The following is a 21495-nucleotide window of genomic DNA, read 5'->3' on the forward strand; positions in this document are numbered from 1 at the left end:
CAATGTATAGGTGTATCATGAGAATGTAAAAAGAAACCTCTGAGTCTATAAGAAATAAGCATTAAATAATATACCAGTAGTTTTCAAATGTAAATGAAAGGTTTTCATGGGATAAGTTGTATCCTTACACGTTTTGTTATGAAATATGTAATAACACCAGATGGTCTGGCTGGGTGGTTCCTGCTCAGACCCCTGGCCTTTAACCTATGGGGTCCCATGCTTTTAAACATCTACATGAAACCTTTGGGTGAGGTCATCCGGAGTTTTGGAGTTCAGTGTCATCTGTACACATGACACCCAACTCTATCAGATGACACACAACTCTATCACTCTTTTTGTATGTGTCCATATCTCTTACAAGGAGTTGTTTAAACCACAAATTTGCTAGTAAAACTGAATTACTGTGTGTCACAAAATTATGCATGTCTAAAATGTGTGTCAGACCAACATGAAATGTTTGGAAAGCTCTGGCCTACAGCATCTGCCCTTTGTTTCTGCTCTCCCATCCACAGACTAACTAGGGCTGGCTCTGCTCAGCTTTAAAGATCATACGAAACCTAGGGCCCTTCCAGACAGACCCTATATCCCAGAAACTAATCCCAAATTTTCTGTTTATCTCAGATTATCTGGTGGACTCATATAATCCATCTTAAAGCAGAAAACCTGGGATCAGATTCTGGGATATAGGGCCTGTCTGGAAGGGCCCTTGGTGCCGTTATGGTAATTAAACCGTAACAGGTTTTAAACATCTAATAAGGACACAGAGAAACACATAACTACATCTGAACTTTATTTAAAATGATATTACCAATCAATTATATACATGAACCTATTAAATTAATTTACATATTTATTATCCAATTTACAGATGCATAAAATTATATCCAGATAGTTGCCATCGAGGAATATTCTGAATCCTGCAAGGGAAGAAAGAAAAAGAGTTTAAGTATTATACAAGAGTGATTATTATTATTATTATTATTATTATTATTATTATTATTATTATTGGATTCATGGAAACCATCAAAATGAACAAACCTGGCAGCCACCATTTTAAAAAGTCTACAATCTGGACAGTAAATAAAGAACAACACTCTGAAAATAAGGGTACTCCAGACAGGGAGCAACCAGAGTCAGCTAACACCTCCCAACAAAGGATTCCCCCAGGGAGGAAACAACCATGCTTTGAAGCTGCAAGCCCATTCAGTGCTAATCAAGGTGACTAATTACAACATTCATACTTGCCTCTACAAACAAAAACCCACTTAGGACGATGCCACAGCAACATGTGGCCGGGCACAGCTACAGTAGAGTCTCACTTAACCAAGCTAAACGGGCCGGCAGAAGCTTGGATAAACAAATATCTTGGATAATAAGGAGGGATTAAGGAAAAGCCTATTAAACATCAAGTTAGGTTATGATTTTACAAATTAAGCACCAAAACATCATATTATACAACAAATTTGACAGAAAAAGTAGTTCAATACGCAGTAATGTTATGTTGTAATTGCTTTATTTACGAATTTAGCACCAAAATACCATGATATATTGAAAACATTGACTACAAAAATGGCTTGGATAATCCAGAAGCTTGGATAAGCAAGGCTTGGATAAGTGAGAATCTACTGTAGTTTGTTATAAATATATTTATTGGATGTTGGTATTTTTATATATTTGTTTTGTTTATGTGATGGTTTTGTGTTTTGTTTTGTTTACAGGCACAGAGCTAGTGTAATGCTGTGAGATTCAAGGTTCCAGTCAGTCATGGAAACCCATTGGGTGGCCTTGGGCAAATCTCAGCCTCCTATGAAGGCAAGGTGAAACACCTCTCAACAAACCTTGTAATAAATTCACTTTAGAGTTACTGTAAGTCAGAAATTATTTGAAAGTACATCATCATCATCATCATCATCGAATCATAGAGTTGGAAGAGACCTCATGGGCCATCCAGTCTAACCCCCTGCCAAGAAGCAGGAAAATCAAAGCACCCCTGACAGATGGCCATCCAGCCTCTGTTTAAAAGCCTCCAAAGAACAATAGTAACACTTTATTTATACCCTGCCCTCTCTAACCAGAGGGACTCAGGGTGATTTCAATTTTACAAGCAGGGAAATTGAATTCTAAGAAATCTACATCAAATGATTTCTATATAAAAACATATTGGAAGTCTTATAGGATAACAGCTTTGAATGATGGCAGTGGTGTAAAAGACTGAGGGTGCATCTACACTATACAAGTAGAATTAATGCAGTTTGACACCTCTTTACAAGCCATGGCTCAGTGCTATGGAATCATGGGAGCTGTGGCTTTACAAGATCTTTAGCTTTCTCTGTTAAAGAGTCTTGGTGCTTCACCAAACTACAGATCCAAGGATTCCAATTTTATAGCACTAAGCCATGGTAGTTAAAGTGAAGTCAACCGTCATTCATTCTATAGTGTTGTTGCACTTTGTTCCACCTCAATATTCAGAAGGGACATTTTCAAAGTAGCAATGCAGACTTGTGTTGCTGTTGTTTCTTCCCATTGAAACAACTCACAGAATGTGGCAGCAATAGTTTGCAATCCAAGCAAGGGGCGCCTCACTTCCTCCCCACTTAGTCCACAGGTCACTATTTGATCGTGTGTGCTAGTGTTTTTATTCCTCCTTAAGTTTTTCTCTTGCTAACTAAGCATTTCCTGCTTCCCCTTTTTCCATCATCCACAAAAATACAAAAAAGTTAAGGTTTAAAGTCCATTGCCTGGCCTATGTTTGTTTATTCAAAAAAAAGGATAACAAAGTCCATCTGGTATTTGATAGGATTTGCCGCTGAGACAAGCAGAGATAAAAAAAAAATACTAAAGAAGTAGGGAAGAAAATATAGGCCTGATTTACATTTGACATCTGGCAGATGGAGGCTGGCAAAATGTTTAACCATGCTGTGGATATGACACAGATATATCTATATTGTGACCAAACATTCCAGATGTGGAAATTATAATCTTAACCAATTTGACATATACACTATGACCCCTGAATCTGCGGGTCCAGTATCCAGTTTTGTTATGTAAGGCCCCATCTACAGTGCCATATCATATTAAGCCGTTTGACTACATTGAAGTGTGTTATAAGAGTTTACACTGAACATATAATTCAGTTTGAAACTCAGTGTTGATGGGGTCTAAGTCTGAAAAAAATGTCCTCTCTAAGCATTTTCTATGATATTATGGCATCTCTTGCCCAGAATTCCTTCATATCAATATGGTTCACTATTATTCATGGTTTTGCTTATCATGCAAAATTTGGGATATAGGGAATGTACTGTAAATGTAAAAGTTTTTTGAGTGTGTGCACCAAAATGCAAAATATATTTTAAGCATTAAACAGATGAATCTGGACAAGCAGTAGTTAAGAAAGAATCATTAACTATGAAATAAAAAGAGGAAGAAAGCTGGGTTAACAGTATTGCAGTTGACTGCCTCATGATTCATCCCCTTCATGTTGCTAAACTAGAAACCAGAAAATTATTTAACCACCATGAGCATGAAATAATACACAGAGACACACACACTTTGGATAGCATAGAGAAGGGTTAACACCCCTGTAATACTTGTTTTGCTGTCTGTGCCTCTGTTCAGAAGATTTTGCCGTACTTATTCTCCCTGTGATAACTGGATGTTGAAAAATAGGGCTTGTTGTGGAAACAAGAACTTATGATAAAACTTCATTTGAAGCCCCGTCCACACAGCTGCATAAAATACACATTGAACCGGATTATATGGCAGTGTGGACTGAGATCATTCAGTTCAAAGTAAATATTGTGGATTATCTACCTTGATATTCTGGGTTGTATTGCTTGTGCAAAAGTCCCGAAACACCTTGATATTATTATTCCTATGATAAGAACTTTTTCAGGAGTGAATTTCCTTTCCTAGGGGTAGATTACTCCCACTTCCTGTTGTCTCAGTCCTATTCTTAACTATGAGTCGTTTGTAGTTGGATGCTTGCAACTCGGGGACTGCCTGTATAAGATTGAAAGGGCTCTGATCATTCTTTCCTATGCATTCTGTGATTCAGGTTTGCTAATGCAGCAAGACTGACTTTCTACTGAAAAACAGTGACATCTACCGGCCATTCTTCAAAAAGTTAGTAGCTACGTAGCTCTGACTTTATGTCAAATTTTAATATTTTAATAAGGCTATCAGGACTATCAAAATGTGGGAACCACTGATACTGAGAACTGGGGATGATGAGAGGGCACTGATTTTGGGATGGTGGATAATTAGGAAATTGACAACTTCATAAACAAATTCCTCATGTTCTATTGATTCATTTATTAAACACTTCAGGGCAATGATACTGTAATTAATATCCAAATAATTGAGTTAAAAAAATTAAAACACAGTAAATTAATTGACTCTTAATTTCTCCACTTGGGGAATGTTAGCTTCTAAATTTTGTTGTAAAATACTATTTTTCAAGACTCTGGTACAAAATTCCTTTGAATCATGGAAGAGCCTTTTTGGGATTTGGACAAAAAGAACTCTCACTGTCATTTGTATGCCCTTGCTATTTTTGTCTCCATGGCCTTCAAATGCTGGAATTAATGTTGTCAAGCAACTGTTAAAAGTGGAGCTTAGAAAAAATACTTTGGAAAAATACACCTCCACCCTGAAGCAATTAATGTTGTTCTCGCAATTTTTGAAAAATAAATCTTTGCATTTCAGTTGTTAACATTTATTAAGAATGCATGTACAATGTAGAATTAATGTAATTTGTGAGCGAGGGAAGTCTTGTTTACATGCAGTGATTAAAGGCATTAAAAGCCTTGCAGCTTTAAAGCCTGGCTGATTCCTGCCTGGGGGAATCCTTTGTTGGGAGGTGTTAGCTGGCCCTGATTATTTCATGTTCTATAAGGTCTTTAGCTTCCTCTGCCAAAGAGTGCTGATATTTCACTGAACCACAGCTCCTGAGATTTTATAGCATTGAGCCATGGAAGTTGAAGTGATGTCAATCTACATTAATTCTACAGTGCAGATGCAGCCTAAATTATTTGTTTTTTTGAAAATCAGACGCAGCAGAGATAAGAAAAAGCCACCCCTTGAACAATGTGATGCTCCTCATCGGCACCTCTATACTTACAGAAACCAAAATAACTCACTAAAAAGAGTAGTGATACTGCAATGTAATGTACTTACAATTTAGTCTTGCAAAACAGAATTCATTGGAAGTAACTATGTACTTGTGACTAGAAAGTTCTAAATGCTAGTATTATGAGGGCATTCATCTAGTTTTACGTAAATCACCACCCCATAGCTTTCTAAAAACAGTTACAAAGGGGACAGTCACAAAAGGTGATCAGCCCAGAGATACAGTTCTCTGAAGGACAAGAGAGATAGCTTGAATCTGTGTGGATGAACAGCCTGAATAAACAAACCAATGAAAGTAATTCAGACTGTCTGTCGCACCTCAGGTTAGCTTCACCTTGCTAAAGACACCAAGCCACACACAGGAAGTAGTCTTTTGTAGTTTATTTAGAATAGGCAAAAGATAGTTCATGAAAGGGAAAGAGTTCAGTTCCAAAAGATAGGTACAAAACCAAGGCTGTAGGCAAAAAGACCATAGAAACATAGAGCATAAAAAACATCCTTTTCATGGAAGCCAAAAGTCCCAACAAACAGAATATAACCACAAGATGTTACAGGAAAGCAAACTTGGCACAGGAAACTCTCATTTATTGGCTATGCGAAGGCTTCTCCGCAACCCTCTAAATTCCAGTCTCATAGCCTGATCAAGATCCCCAGAGTCAAGGCCACTGAGCTCATTATCAGGCGGCAAAGCGCTATCCTTCCTTTCTACTCCCTGCACCTGAAATTCCTCGTTAGAAACAGCATCATGACTTATTCCCATGGGAACAACTCCCTGCTCTTCATTTCCCACAGCTGGAACACTGCTATAATTCCCAGCATCAGAGTCATCCTCGAATTCATCCTGAATCCCATCATTAAGCACATATAACCCAGAATCTTCATTAGAGTCATGCAAAGGCACATCAGAATCACACAAAGGCAAAGGCTGAGCCACAACACTGTCCTCTCTTAGCATGCACACAAGATATGATGGATAACTTGGGAGATGGAGCGGGGGGGGGGGGGGCACATGGGAATCATACCCCAAGGCCTTAAAAACTCATCAAGATATCCATGGCAATCAGAAAGGTGTGCAGGAGTCACAGCTCTTGTGATTCAAAACAATGCCTGCCAGAATAGCAACTCCACTAACCCATCAAGAACCCGTTGGTGTGAGGGTGGAGAATGGAGTGAGAGGGAGTCATCCATATTCCCTAGTAAACAGAAACCCAAAAATGAAAGACAGAACTAGAAAAAAATTCAGCTGCCTATAGTCTGAACTGCAGCATCTTATTTACCAATGCTAACTTTCTGAGACATTAAAAAGGCTGCCACTATGTGATACCCAGCTAGAGGGGGTGTTTGCTTTGTCATTATATGTCTTCAAGTCCCCTCTATCTTATGGTGTCCCCATCACAGGATATTCTTAGAAACATCTATTCAGAGGAGGTTTGTCATTCCCTTCTTCTGAATAGTCAAAAGCACATGATATTCCCCGGTGGCCTCTCTTCCAAGTACGTACTAAGCCTAAACCTGCATAGCTTCCAAGATCAGATGGGATCTGATGCTTTCAGAGTCTTTAGGCATCATAGTACTGACTTACATCACTCTTATTTATTGCTAGTTTGGACTGATTGGTTGGAGAACAGAAGTGGGACCAAGTTTACTAACAAGCAAAATGAGGCAGTACAGTATGGACATTATTTAAAAAAAAAGCAAAATCTCAATTACTATATTTGGGGGGCAATACTAAAGTTGTTGGCCTTGGACACGATTATGTTTGTGTTTCAATGGTACAACCTCTGCTAAAATAATATTCTGTTACGTCCTCATTTATTTGAAGAGTTTGCTCAACATATCTTCTTTTGGCTTTGTTGTATGGGGGCATACAGAAACTCAGCTGAAAAAGTCCAACTCAGATAATGACAGAAGCATCAAACAAGAGGAATAAAGGTGTGTCTCTGTTCTGTATCAAAATTATGCAATTAATACCAGAAAAACACACACAAAGAATTATATGAATGGTGCCATCTATTGCTCTGATGTCTGATTCAGTGTCATAATGAATCAAATAATGAAGAGCTACTTACCGAGTCTTTACATTTTCAAGGGGTTTTGTTCTAATGGAAGAAATGTCTAATTCCAAAAGTCTAGGTATATCTGGAAAGCCACAGGTTTCAGACCACAATAAAGACACAGGTTCTTTGGGTCCGATGGGCATACTCAGTTCTGTAATATCTGTCTTCCACAATGATTCTATCTGTTCACTGCTTGGTTCTCTGCAAAAGGGGAAAAACATAAAACTATACTCAAATAAAATAGTTTTGAGTAAGCTACCACCTTGGAGAGACCTGCCAAGGCAATAACTGTATTTCTGACATGAGTGATACTCTATAGAGAGGAAGAAAGCCATTGGGAAGATGGAAAATACAACTGGGGGGGGGGGGGGTGGATATGTGCCTCCTTTGCCACACTCTTTCTCTGCACCATCACCACCAGCTTTTTCTCTTCTAAATTTTTTTCTACAGCTACCCTTTTTATATAAATGTGCATATTGTGATATTTGGACCTCAAGGAATACATGCATTCAGAGGGTTGTCTAAAGTAATCTAGACTTGAAGCAAACTAGGGGAACACCCTCCTTAGTGCAGCCCATCAAGAAAACTCTTATGCTGTGGAAAGTAACAACCTTCCTATCCAAGGGAATCCTACAGAGATTAATCTAGGTTTGTAGATTATGAATGTTGTGGATGTCTTATATGCATAGATACATATTATTGGCAAGTATATTTTGCGTGATTTGGCATATACTAATGTGACTTGCTCCGGCATTATCAAGAATGAGGGCAACAATCTCATGCAACAAATGTTGGGAGTCAGCTGCCTGGCCATCTTTCTTCATTCAGAGAAAGAATTGTATGTATCATATGTATCCACACTACTGGTTGACATTGTCTCACTGATAACACCAAAATAAAATTCAACTGCTATCTATTTTTACTCCTGTCCACAAAACCAGGGGCGGGGGAAGAGAAGATTTGTCCTGTGCTTCAGGCAGCAAAACATGTGGCCAGCTCTATATTGATATTAGAGGCAACCTTGATGGCCTATATGGCAATAAGCTAGAGTATGCTTATCACAAATGGTGATCACATCAAGAGCAGCAACAGGAGTACATCAGCCAAACCTATTTCACAGATTCCTAGCTTCTTGAATAGAATCTAAATCACAGAAAGTTCCAAATTCTAGTCAACAATATCACTTGCCCAAAATGCATGGGACCAAAAGGAATTTGTATTAACTTTATTGCATACACTCCATGTTTGGAGATGGGACCCAAATCTAAACATGAAATTGATTTATGTTTCATAGACACCTTGTACACATAGCCTGAAGATAATTTTATACAATATTTTAAATATTTTGGTGCATAGAGCATAGCTTGTGTACGCTGAAACTTCAGAAAGGAAAGGTGTCACTTCTCAGCCATTCATATGGACAATTATGGAGTATTTTTGGATTTTTAGGAATGCTCAGCCTGTACATATAAAATAGTTAAATTGAGATGATTATGGCGACAATGTTATAGAACCTAATTATTGATGTCCCAAAATTAAATTCTGTAACAACAGACTAAGGAACGACAATAATAATACTGTTTATGTTTTAAAATTTATGGAATGCCCTGTAGACCCCATCACACTGTACCTGGCAACTACAGCTGAGAATGTGAAATCTGGAGGTTTCTTCACACTGATCAAAGGGCTTCGGTAGACTCTGGTCTTCAGGCCAACAGACCCAAGGCGGGGCAGGTGCAGGGTATCCCTCCCTGGGGCACCTTCTCCTTTGACCATCAGTGGGCATGGGTCCTTGAGATGCAGTTTAGCACTTGAGCGGAGCTAAAGAAGAGCAGAGAGAAAAAGCAATCTACCTCCCGAAACAAAGGAGAGGCTCTACCATGCAATTAGACTGGAGAAATAGATAGGAAAAAGAGAGGGGACTGAGAAGTGCCTGGTTGAAAGACTGCCTAGCAGTCCTGTGTGCACCACCCTACATTCCATGAAAGAGGAAAGCCGAGATGTTTGAAGATGGTTTTGAAATCCACAAATCCTCATATCAAAATGAATTAGTCTCAAAATCCTGCTTCATTCTTCCCCTGCAATCCTCCCCACATTTCATTTTTTATGCTGTAAAAAACGAACCTGATTGGTTCTTTGAAAACTACCACAAAGTAAAAGTCACTATGTGAATTGCAACTGTCACAGTAAATTTCCTCACTAAATCTGTCCACCCCTTGATACAGATTGTGGGTAGTTAAATTCACCACATATCCCTGTCCTTTAGGAAAGTTTTCACAATATGGGCAAGAGGAGGGAGAGGAAAGGTTGTGGTGTGGTTTCTTAAACAGAGAAAGTAAAATGCACCAATTTTGTAAGTTGTAAATCCACCCTTATGGACTCACTTGCGAAAACAAAACAATCATCTTTTCCAGGCCCTGCCGGCGCTTCTTTTCTACTGCATCTTGCTTAACTGTCCAACGCTCCAGAACCTTTTTCTGGTAGGCATCCACCTTCTCTACCATCTTGTACATATTTTGCATTTTAGCCCCATCTTGAGCTTCTTTGGCAGTATCCAGCTGATTAGTTAATCTTTGCCTGTAAATGGAGACAGAAGTGAATAAATATTTTCTGTAGTGTAAGTACATTAAAGACTGATAGCTTATTTTCTTGAATATAGTGCAATAGAATAAGTGAAGAATTTGTTTATTAGTAAAATAATTTTCCAACTCTTTAGAGTTATATCACAGCTTTGGGCAGCTGCAATTCTGAGGTGACACTGATAGAAGATTTCTGATAGATAATAACAGTGACACTTTACCTAATTCTTGTTTGTAACGCACAAAGGCAGGAACTGGTAAATTATTTCTGACTGCCTTTGACTTTAAAAGCCTATAAGCAAGCATCCAAAATATGCACAAAACCTTAACTGGCTGGTTGTTTTCCAGTGTTATCCCAAACTTTCCTGATCCATGTTTTATCATATTTTGTAATCAAGATAACATGGGCTTGTAATTCTATTGAATCAGACCATTTGTATTTTTCGTAACTAGTACACTTAAATGTTTAAAACTTGAAAAATGTAATAACGTGTCAATGAGACTCTGAAAAACATTGAGTCTTAAGTAGTGTATTGATACAAAAATATGAGATTTAGAGCAAGCAGCTTTGAATCTAGTTACCTGGACAATGTAGTCAATTCTTTTTTAATAGTGGGAATGACTTTTCCCACAGGCTATTTAAGTATAGAAGCACATCATCAGTCTAAGGATTCAGAATGTGCTCCCCACCTCCCACATTAACTTGATGCCCTTGCAGTTTTGCTAAGGGTTCCAATGTGAGGATAGGTAAAGGCAAAGGTTTCCCCTGACGTTAAGTCCAGTCATGTCTGACTCTGGGGGTTGGTGCTCATCTCCATTTCTAAGCCGAAGAGCCGGCGTTGTCCGTAGACATCTCCAAGGTCATGTGGCTGGCATGACTGCATAGAGCGCTGTTACCTTTCTGCCGGAGTGGTACCTATTGATCTACTCACATTGGCATGTTTTCAAACTGCTAGGTTGGCAGGAGCTGGACCTAACAGTGGGCGCTCACTCCGCTCCCGGGATTTGAACCTGCAACCTTTCAGTCTGCAAGTTCAGCAGCTCAGTGCTTTAACACACTTTGCCACCGGGGCTCCCAATGTGAGGATAATATGAAGGGAAATAAAGGACATACAGAACTAACCTTGTGCCTCTCTCTAAAAGAATTAATCCTGAATTCATTTGGTTTACGCAGTATCCACCCCCCACCCACCCCCACACACACACATAGTTTATAGACATGTGTCAGCCTGGAAAAATTAGCAAAAAATAGACCCAAAGAACCCTGTATCAACTTATTCACAGATACATGTTAGTTCTGTACCTTGAGTCTTACCCAAAAAAGGAACCATCTCTGAACAGAATGAAAAAAGGCAAGAGCTTAGTCTTCCTGGGAAAACTGTGCCATGAAGCTGCTTTTGGCTTTTTTTTTCTTTTTTTTTAATGCCTGGTGGTGAAAATAGTAGCAGTGGTCATGGGCAACTAACCCCTTTCCACAAAGCGACCCTCAACTTAGAGAAGAGTGTACAGACTTGCTATCTGTTCTTTCTAGCCTGTGCTATAAATGCCTGGCAGTGTTGGCAGGTACCAACTACATGGGTTTCTCCTAGGCACTGTAGGCATCATTGGAGTCCAGCATTTTGGCAACGCATTGGCTGCATCTCTTGAAGCTTGTTATCAACAGCAGAGTGAAAGAAGTAGTGTAGAGCTAGAACCCCTAAACGAGCTGCTCCAGTGGCAAATGAAAAGGAACTGGGGAGATGCTGGCACAGCCATTGGAGGAGGGGCCAGGGTTACTGCGAAAATTCAAAAGCTAGACCTTGGAAAAGCTTTCAGTTAGAGCTGTGATTCCCAAAGTGGGCACTACCGCCTTCTGATGGGCACTGCAGCGATCCAGGGTGGTGGTGATGGCCACAGGTGAAACAGGTAGAAACATTAATACATATATTTTTTCTGTTTAATTGCTATTAAATTTTAAAAAAAATTAATTTCTAGGGGGCGCTGAGTAATATTTTTTTCTGGAAAGGGGGCAGTAGGCCAAATAAGTTTGGGAACCACTGAGTTAGAGCCTACACAGGTGTAGTAAACCCATCTGTGTGATTCACAGAGGCTACAAAAAGGAAAACCTGCTTTCCTTATATTTATCCATCTCTGCTACACCAGTCTACAAACGCAAAAAGAAACATCCCTGCCTGCAACTAGAATAGTGGTTCTCAACCTGGGGTCCCCAGATGTTTTTGGCCTTCAATTCCCAGAAATCCTAATAGCTGGTAAACTGACTAGGATTTCTGGGAGTTGTAGGCCAAAAACATCTGGGGACCCCAGGTTGAGAACCACTGAACTAGAAGAATCCATCCTTCCAACTGCAGACCTTTTCAAGAGCAAACAGTTGAGTGGCACTCTACCAATCACACTCTATTAAATTAGCCTATTGAGAGTACTAGTGCTTAGGTACTCAGCAAACTGCCTTCACAGTTAACTTGTCATCTTACCTGACTTCCTGGAGATGGATGAAAAACTCGTATTTCCTGAAAAGCAAACCCAGCCGCTCGACATCACTGTGCAATACTTGTTGGATTATTGCTTTGGCTTTGTTGTACAGATCTGTTGAAATTCCAGCCTTCTGGGCAGCTTGCTTCAACACTTCCAGGTTTTTCCTCTGATCCTCTACATTTATCCAGTATCGCTTCTCCGTGACACTAGGTGCAGGAAACGTCTCTGCTTTGGAAAATAGCTTAGGAAACCAAGTAGTCTCTAGCTCCCAGGCATCTTCTGCAAATTCCTTGCTTGGAATGGGGGTGATCTGCGGGGTAGTAGAAAGAAGTCTCTCTTTGAGGGTGGGAGAAACTTTTTGCGGCTTGGGAATCTGATCCACAACAGAGCCCTCCACAACCTTCAGCTTCGGAGGCAGGGACTTTAACCTCTGCATCTCTTGCTGTCTCTTTGTCAAGCTGCTGCTCTGCTGTTGCCATTTCAGTTGCCGGGTCCGCTGTTTATACATCTGACGGTGCCAGCTCTGCAGCTGCTGCTCCCAGCGCTTTTCCCAAATGTGCTCCAGCTTTTCCTGCTTCTCCTTCTGCTCCTGCTGCCACTTCTTGATCTCCTGCTCCTTTGCTTCCCGCTCTTGTTGTAAGGCCTCAATATGTTGCATGTGGCTTGCTAGCTGCATCTGCCACTGGGCTCGCTTCCTTTCCTGTTCTTCATCCTCTTCTTGCCAGGCTTGCTGCTGCTGCTCATGCCAAGTCTTCAGCTGATTCCACTGCCACGCTTCTTCTGCTTGCTTCCCCCTCAGCTTCAGGTATTCCACATACTCTTGCTTCAACCGCTCCAGTTCCTCCTGCATGAGCACCTGCTGCTCCTTCTGACGCTCCTGCTGCTTTAGCCAGTGCTGTTCCTGCTCCTTGGTCTCCTTTTGCATTTGTTCCCAGTGCTGGAGCTGCACTTGCCACAAGCACTCCTGCTCCTTGCGCTGCTCCTCCTGCTCCTCCCATTGTTTCCGCTGCTGTTCAAACACCTCCTGCCAATGCTCCAAATATTTTGCCTCCTCTTCCAGCCGATGGCGCTCCTCCTGTAGCCGGTCTTGCTCCTCTTGCAGACATGCCTTCTCTCCCTGCAACATCTCCTGCAACTGAATGTACCAGTCTTCCTTGTATTCATCCAGCTTCTTAGAGCCCTTCTTTCCCGTGTCTGACTTGGTCTCTTTCTGCTCTAGCCCCTTCTCCTTCCAGGTATGCTTCTGCAATTCCTCAGAAGACCGTTTCATCCTTTCCTGCCATGATTCCTGGTGCTGCACATCACCTTCTTTAGGCAACTGGTCTTCTTCCTCGAGAGATGCAATCTCCTCTAAATCATTCTCCTCTTCTTCATCCACCTTGGGCAGGAGTGGGAAGATAGGTCCTTTTTTACTCTGTGGCTCTTCTTGCCTTTTCCACAGTTGTTCCCCCTCTTTTTCTTCTTCTTCTTCTTCTTCTTTTTCTTCTTCTCTTTCTTCTTCTCTTTCTTCTTCTTTTTCTTTTTCTTCTTTTTTTTCTTCTTTTTCTTCTTCTTCTTCTTCTTGTTTTTTTTCCTCTTCCTTCTCCTCCTCCTCCTCCTCCTTCTCCTCCTGCTTGTGCCATGTCTTTCCATCTGAGGAGTCTTTAGGTGATATGGGTTTCTCCCCTTCTGTCTGAAGAGTACTAAAAGAACCGGCTGGAGAGATTGGGGCCAGCACAGAATGGCTGTCAAAAGATTGCGTAACAATTTCAATTTCCTGCTCTTCTTCCTCTGGCAATTCTACTTTACTGTATATGCTTCTCACTGGCTTTAGTCCGCCTTCGCCACTTAGGGTTTTCTGCTTTTCCAAGAAGCATTCTTCTAGTTTTTTTTCTATCACTTCTAAGAAATTTTGAACAAAAGTATCTGTGGGCTCGAATCTGACAAAGCGTTTCTGGCTGCCCAGGGAGCCTTTCTTTAACTTCTCTAGCTTGTCGTCCAAGCTAGCAAAGATAGCTGCTTGAAATTCTTGCAGTACAGAATCAGCATCTTGCTCAGAATGTGGTTCTTCAAAACTACTGCTTCTCTTTTGCTTCTTGGGTGTATGTTCAGCTACAGGGATTTGCAATGAGGGCTTCCTTGTAGCAGGGCCTTTGGTGTGTTTTTCTGAGGGCTGGCTTCCAGAGCTGTCTCCTGAAGAAACATCTCGATCTGATACACTTACTTCTGCAAAGATTTCTGTAATAGTTTCTTCATCAATCACACCACATCTTTCCCTGGCAACCTCTTGCAATTTTGTCCTTAAACCGTGGATAATCCTTTCTGCTTTCTCCTCCTGCTTTGGTGGTAGCGCATCTGCTGGTGTTCTACCAGTCCGTTTCGCGTCTTTCTTTTCTCTGGCTTCCTTTGTCTTGCCCAGCAACCGTTTTGGTGCCTGTATCTGACCAGCTTCTTGTATTTCAACAGCCAAATCCTCATCTCTTTCACTTGAAGCTCGTTTTGGACTGTCTAAGGAATCTATGCCCACTTTCTCTGGGACATCTGGAGCTACTGCAGGCTTCTGAGCCATGGCCTCCCCCATGGTTTTGAAAAGCTTTTTAACTTTTACAGTGGTAACTACTTTTCCCGCACTGCTTTTCAATGATGCTCTCCGTTTTCCACGTGCCCCCTCAGGAGAAGTGATGCGAACTTGGGCTCCTGCTGGCATTTTGGGCAATTCTGGGGACTCCAGTTCAGGTGAGCGTCTCCTGATTGACTCATCTTCTGTCTCATATCTAGGAACATGCTCATCTTCTAAAGGTGTGGGTGACACCTCTCCTTCAGACAGTTTTGATGGTTCTGCAGGTACCACTTCAGCAGAATCTTTTAGGGGCTCAGCTGAACTTCTCTTGATTGTCTCATCTTCTGTCTCAGCTCTAGGCACATGCTCATCTTCTAAAAGTTCAGGTGACACCTCTCCTTCAGATTGTTTAGATGATGCTGGTCGTTCTTCTTCAGGAGAACTGCCCTTAATTAACTCCTCTTCAATATCAGGTATATGAGCACCACCAGTTTCTAATGGTTTGGATGATGGCTTCCTGACAGACACTGTATCATGTATGGAGGCAGCAGTGCTTTCTTCAGTTGGTTCCAATGGTGCTGGTGCTAATACTTTTAGACGTTCTTGAGATTTTGTGGGTTTCTTTAAGAGGGAGCCTTGCAATTTTTTCCATTGACCTATCTTAGCGGCCTGCCTAGCCCCTTTCTGTTTGCCAGTGGGAATGTGTTGCTTTTCTTTGGGATATGCTTCTTTTTCAAGAGGTTGCTCATCCTCCATACTGGTAGTAATAGTAAAAGCTGTTTCTTCTGAGTCCCTCTGTGGTGGCTCCTCTGAGGACAGCAGTTTGTCAGGGGATGTTTCAGCTATTGGTGCCTCTGCCTCTGGCAACGCTTGAGCTGCTTCTGCTTCTGGCAACGCTTGAGCTGCTTCTGCTTCTGGCAACGCTTGAGCTGTTTCTGCCTCTGGTAGCATTTGAAGCACTCCTGTCTCTACAGTTGTCCTATCAGGTGAAATACTGCGATCTTGAGGTCTTGTTTCAAGAGGTGTAAGTGTTGCCTCAACAGGGGGAAGAAATGTTTCAAGCGGGAGACGAGGCTCTCTCTGTTTTGCCTGGCCAATCACCACATGCAATTTCTCAGGGGTTCCACTTTCTGCCTCCAGTGTCTTGACAGGAACGTCTTTTTCTTCAAATGATACACTTCGCATCTTTTCAGAAACGTCACCCAGGACTTTTGTAGCTAATTTCCCATCCACTTTTTGAGCACCTGGCTGAGACTTCCCTCCTACTTTAGACTTCGCTTCTTTTTCACCATCTGGTTGAGACTTTCCAACTGCTTTTTCTGAATCTGAAGGAGGCTTAGGAGGAGCAGCTCTGGTGAAAGTGATTTTACTTGCCACCATTGCTCTTTCATTGGCGCCCTGCAGCTCCTGTTGCAGCGTTTCATTTGTGATGACGAGGACCTTGCATCTTTCCTCAATATTCTGGATTTGCATTTCCAATGCTGCTTCTTTTTCTTGGGCTGCTCGCAGTTCTCTCTGCAGGCTTGCAATCTGAGGGTCATGCTTCCGGGTTTCTAGAATTGCGAGGCTTTCATATTTGTGTTTCAGGCCTCGGCATTGCTTATGAAGAAGGGTAAAGGCCTTTGCAAGGCTTCCCACCATGGCTGCAATGTACTTAATACCAACAACTTCTGTTTTGTTGAATATTGTAGAATCTATCATTTCCTGCATCATGTTGTTCACATCATGATTACGGGCAGTAACTTGGGCTTCATCTTCCAGCATCTGCTCTGGGGTCAAGGGCTCACCTTCATGGGGTTTTTCTTGCACTTTATCTCGCCACACTTTGAACAGTCCAGGTCGTGGAGCTGAGGTAATCAAAGAGCCAAACGAGAAGGAGTGAGATGATATCCAGATTGCCATGAGCCCCTTGGGCAAAAAGTACCAGATCATTAATTTTAACTACTCGTAACCCTTCAAATGTGCAGTTTAACTTTAGCAGATTTGATTATCCACAGATTTTATTAATATGGTCTCTCTAGAAATCGCTAGGTCCTCCAGTATGACTTTATGATCAATTTCTGCCCAGACATTGATAATAGAACCACACTGGAGGACTTAAGAGATTTCTAGAGTGATTATTTCAAGTAAAAAAGTGTCACATTTTAATTTGCTTTTTTCCCTCTTTCACAGAGACCCTGCACCCCTGACCCCAGCAAATGTGGAAGGAAGGCTATAGTGTTACAGTGAGGTTCCATAAACATTGTAACATCACTGATCAAAGATAATGCCAAGGCTTTATTGGAAACATAAGTGAAGTGAATGGGATTAAGAGCAGGATATTTCTTGCATTCCCAGCAGGGAGGCAAAAGGAGTGTCTTCCACTTCAAGGGCTTTTCACACTACAGAACTATAGTGCTATGGTTCAGTTTGTCAGAATTTTGAACTAACTGGCATAGATAACAATAGTGAAGCACTGAGGTCTTTAGACCTGGCCACATGGCAAAATTGCATTGTCATTCAAGTCTAGGTCTCAGACACTTTGTAGATTAGCAGAGTCACATGACTGAATGAGTGACTCATGGGGGAGGGCATAAAAGTAGACCCCTCCCTTGTGCTATTTCTTTTTAATTGTGTCAGAAGATAACATACTGCAAATCGCTTCTGGTGTGAGAGAATCGGCCGTCTGCAAGGACGTTACCCAGGAGCTGAGACAGAGGCCCCTTCTAGACTGCAATATAATCCAGGTTATCCAAGCAGATAATCCACATTATTTGCTTTTAACTGGATTATGAGTCTACACGGCCATATAATCCAGTTCAAAGCAGATAATCTGGATTTTATATTGCAGTGTAGAAGGGGCCAGATAGAGAGGGATTTATTATTGTGTATGTGTGTGTGTCTATGTATCTTCTGAAGCAAATGATGATAAAACCTTCCTGCATACTGCAGTGAAAGGATATCTCTATGTGAGGAGCCCTTGGTGGCACAATGGGTTAAACCCTTGTACCGGCAGGACTGTTGAATGAAAGGCTGGCAGTTCGAATTCCGGGGAGCGGGGTAAGCTCCCATCTGTCAGCTCCAGCTTCCCATGAGGAGACATGAGAGAAGCTTCCCCCAGGATGGTAAAACATCTGGGTGTCCCCTAGGCAATGTCCTTGCAGACGGCCAATTCTCTCACACCAGAAGCAACTTGCAGTTTCTCAAGTTGCTCCTGACACGGAAAAAAAAATCTCAATGTGGACTCCTTATTCTTACACTGAAGTTTCCCTCATTGCTCAGGTGAATTTGGGGCCTATCTAGTTCGTGGCTTAGGGATGCTTCCAGTACTCTGCTGAGGTAGAGGAAGATTCCTGACATGGTTTCAGCTGCTATGGCTGCCTCCTGTGGAACCCGGTGGGTGGTGGGTGGGGGTTTTTTTGTGTCAGGAGCAACTTGAGTTGCTTCTGGAGTGAGAAAATTGGCCGTCTGCAAGGACATTGCCCAGGGGACGCCTGGATGTTTTGATGTTTTTAGCATTCTTATGGGAGGCTTCTCTCACGTCCCCGCATGGAGCTGGAGCTGATAGAGGGAGCTCATCCTTGCTCTCCCCAGGTGGGATTCAAACCTGGCAGCCTTCAGGTCAGCAACCCAACCTTCAAGTCACGAGGCTTTAATCCACTATGCCACCGAGGATGGGTGGGTGGTGGTTTGGTTAGAGGCACCAGAGGGGATCCTGGGATAAGGCCCTTCCTTCAATGGCCAGTCCCAGTATTCCATATAATGTTGCCATGGCAGTTAAACTGGAATCATAGTGCTATCTATTTGTAGTGTAAAACAGACCCCAGGAGGCAGGCTTTGAGGGAGAGGTTTCAGGGAGTAGCAGTAGGTGATCCCCAGGCATGGGTGGACAGCACATAAACCAGAGTACTATAAACTACAAAAACTCTGAATTGTTGCAACCATAAAATATACTCTAGCTATGCCATCTAAATGATGGCAGAAAACAGAGAAAGGTACAGATGGTAAGATAAAGGTAAATATTTTCCCCTGACATTGTCTAGTCGTGTCCGACTCTGGGGGTTAGTGCTCATCTCCATTTCTAAGCCGAAGACCCGGCATTGTCTGTAGACATCTACAAGGTCACGTGGCTGGCATGACTGCATGGAGTGCCCTTATCTTCCCGCCAGAGCGGTACCTATTGATCTACTCACATTTGCATGTTTTTGAACTGCTAGGTTAATAGAAGCTGGGGTTAACAGCGGGAGCTCACCCTACTCCCCAGATTCAAACTGCTAACCTTTAGGTCAGCAAGTTCAGCATCTCAGCAGCTTAACCCGTTGTGCCACCACAGGCTCCTGGTACAGCTGGTACTGTTGCATTAATGACGGTGGGAGCAAAAAATGGGTAGGACTTTAAAATCAGCAGTAAAGATAACACTGAATGAGACTTGCCATCTTATAGAAATTGTCTCATTCCTTGGACATGTTGCTACTGGTTTATTTGCCTAAAGTCCCTTCCAAACATCTGAATACAATCGCACATTAGCTGCTTTGAACTGGAATATATGGCAGTTTGGACTCAGGTATCCCAGTTCAAAGCAGATCTTGTTGGATTTTCTGCCTTGATATTCTGGATTATATGACTGTGTGGAAGGGCCCTATGAGATTTTAAGAGGTACAGTAGAGTCTCGCTTATCCAACATAAACGGGCCGGCAGAACGTTGGATAAGCGAATATGTTGGATAATAAGGAGAGATTAAGGAAAAGCCTATTAAACATCAAATTAGGTTATGATTTTACAAATTAAGCACCAAAACATCATGTTATACAACAAATTTGACAGAAAAAGTAGTTCATTACACATTAATGCCATGTAGTAATTACTGTATTTATGAATTTAGCACCAAAATATCACGATATATTGAAAACATTGACTACAAAAATGCGTTGGATAATCCAGAACGTTGGATAAGTGAGACTCTACTGTAGTCCAAAAAGTAACTTTTTCACATTAAAATTTGGACTCTGGCACCGGTTCTTTGTGTGGCTAACTTTTGCCACGTTCTTTGGTTTGTTTTTGTTTCAATTTCTTGGGTAATATATCAATTATAGACTCCTTCTTAATACCAGATTTACCATGGCTAGTTACCTGACCTCCGTCTTGGTTTAATTTTCTCATCAAAAAGAGGGTGGAATATCTTCATCAAACGCTGAACATTTACTTCAATTAACTTAACAGATTTCAGGAGGTGGCTTTCCATTTCATCAATCATGCTGTAAGTGGGAACTTCCCTTTCTTTCAATTCAATTTTTTTCAGCATATCATCTAAGAAAAACATTTAAATCCAAGTGAGATAAAACAGAAATAATCATTGTGTAAAAGTACAATCTGAGATTATTTTAAAAAAAAACAAAGCCTGCAGTTAAACAATCTGAAATGAAAGGGGCCAAGCTCTTCTAAAATATAACTAAGGTTATGGCCAATTACCTCCTGCTGTGGTGATGGTGGTGAGAGGGCTCTCCCTGCCTAATCACACGAATCCCCTTGATGGATTTCACCTTGACGTGGTGAGGGGGCTTGCATGTTCCAATGAACCTGCAGGCACAACCACGGGAGTCACACACTCCCAGCAGTGGCCACAGGGGAGGATCCAGACCAAGAACAATCTGAAGACCCAAAGACCTCAACGGCGGTGCAGGTGGAGGATAACATGGCACATGTTACAATGGCTGTGAAGGCGGAAGAAGGCTGCAACAGACTGAGAAGCCACTCTCGTTGTGTTAATCACACCACTGGTGGAACCTCACTCTGTGAAGACTGTGTGTTGACTGGCCATGTACCGACCTCCACACATTAAAAAAAAATCACGCACAGGCGTCTTCCAAGAAATGGAGGACCATCATCCTCGAACTACGAGGGATCGCCTAAGTAAGTAAGTAAAGTAAGTAAGTAAACACTAGAGCTTGAATCCACTTTAAATCCACTTTAGGGAGGGGCCTTATACAGCTCAGCTAAGGCAGGAATGAAGGGGTAGGAGGAAATGGCCATATAAGGAGGTACGAGCAGGCCAGGAACACAGCCGATGGGTTAACACATGGTTTCCCTGAAATCATGTGTTTTGAGAGAAACGAAAGTAATGAAATGTAATACTGCACCACAAATATGCACCAATGGTTTGATATGTGGGCGGTCGTAAACTGAACCCACTGAATTGTATAAATAGACACTCGACCCTGTCTGCGGGGTTCTCCCTTTTCAGCATCTAGTTGTGCGTGGGATGAACCTCTGCAGCTGCAGGAAACTTTTAGTAAACTGCTTTCTTAGGAAAAAAACCTCCAGTTGTCTGTCTCCTACTTCCACTGCGTCCGCACAGACACACAAGCCGAGAAGAGGGGAAGTCTGGTTTCCGCTACATTTTCTGGTGACCCCGACGTGATTCCACAATAAGACGGACCAGGAGATCGGAGACGGATCCCGTTGGCGGGACGGTCCCAACTCGGCGGTGGGGGCCAGAGGCAACTACCGTGAGACGAGAAGGGGCCCCTGAATATTGTAAGACCGGCTGCGGTACTTGCCTCTGATGCCAACGCCGGCCGACGGTGGGAGCCGCAACGACAGCGAGGTTCCAAAGAAACCAGGCAGGGAAAAGGATCCAGGGAAAAGTCCAGGGGCGAAGGTTGGTCCGACGTCTACAGCAATCTGGCAAGTATAGTGGTTAAAATGAGACACTAAGGGAACAGCGCCGGGAGGGACACAAAGG

The 21495-nt window shown here is 42.1% G+C and overlaps 1 protein-coding gene across 1 annotated transcript in view; it reads right to left on the bottom strand.

Moving 5' to 3' along the window:
• Positions 1-777: 777 nt before the first annotated feature.
• LOC103277777 (trichohyalin) overlaps positions 778-21495 on the bottom strand; it is a 35849-nt gene continuing 15131 nt past the window's right edge. The window contains exons 3-8 of the mRNA XM_062970963.1: positions 19884-20060; positions 12235-16621; positions 9569-9761; positions 8815-9005; positions 7197-7385; positions 778-917 (exon numbers count right to left, since the gene is read on the bottom strand). Coding sequence (XP_062827033.1) covers positions 863-917; positions 7197-7385; positions 8815-9005; positions 9569-9761; positions 12235-16621; positions 19884-20060 — 5192 coding nt within the window. The 3' untranslated portion in view covers positions 778-862. The remainder of the gene's footprint in view (positions 918-7196; positions 7386-8814; positions 9006-9568; positions 9762-12234; positions 16622-19883; positions 20061-21495) is intronic.

This window comes from Anolis carolinensis, chromosome 2 (assembly GCF_035594765.1).
Source record: "Anolis carolinensis isolate JA03-04 chromosome 2, rAnoCar3.1.pri, whole genome shotgun sequence".
NCBI lineage: Eukaryota > Metazoa > Chordata > Lepidosauria > Squamata > Dactyloidae > Anolis > Anolis carolinensis.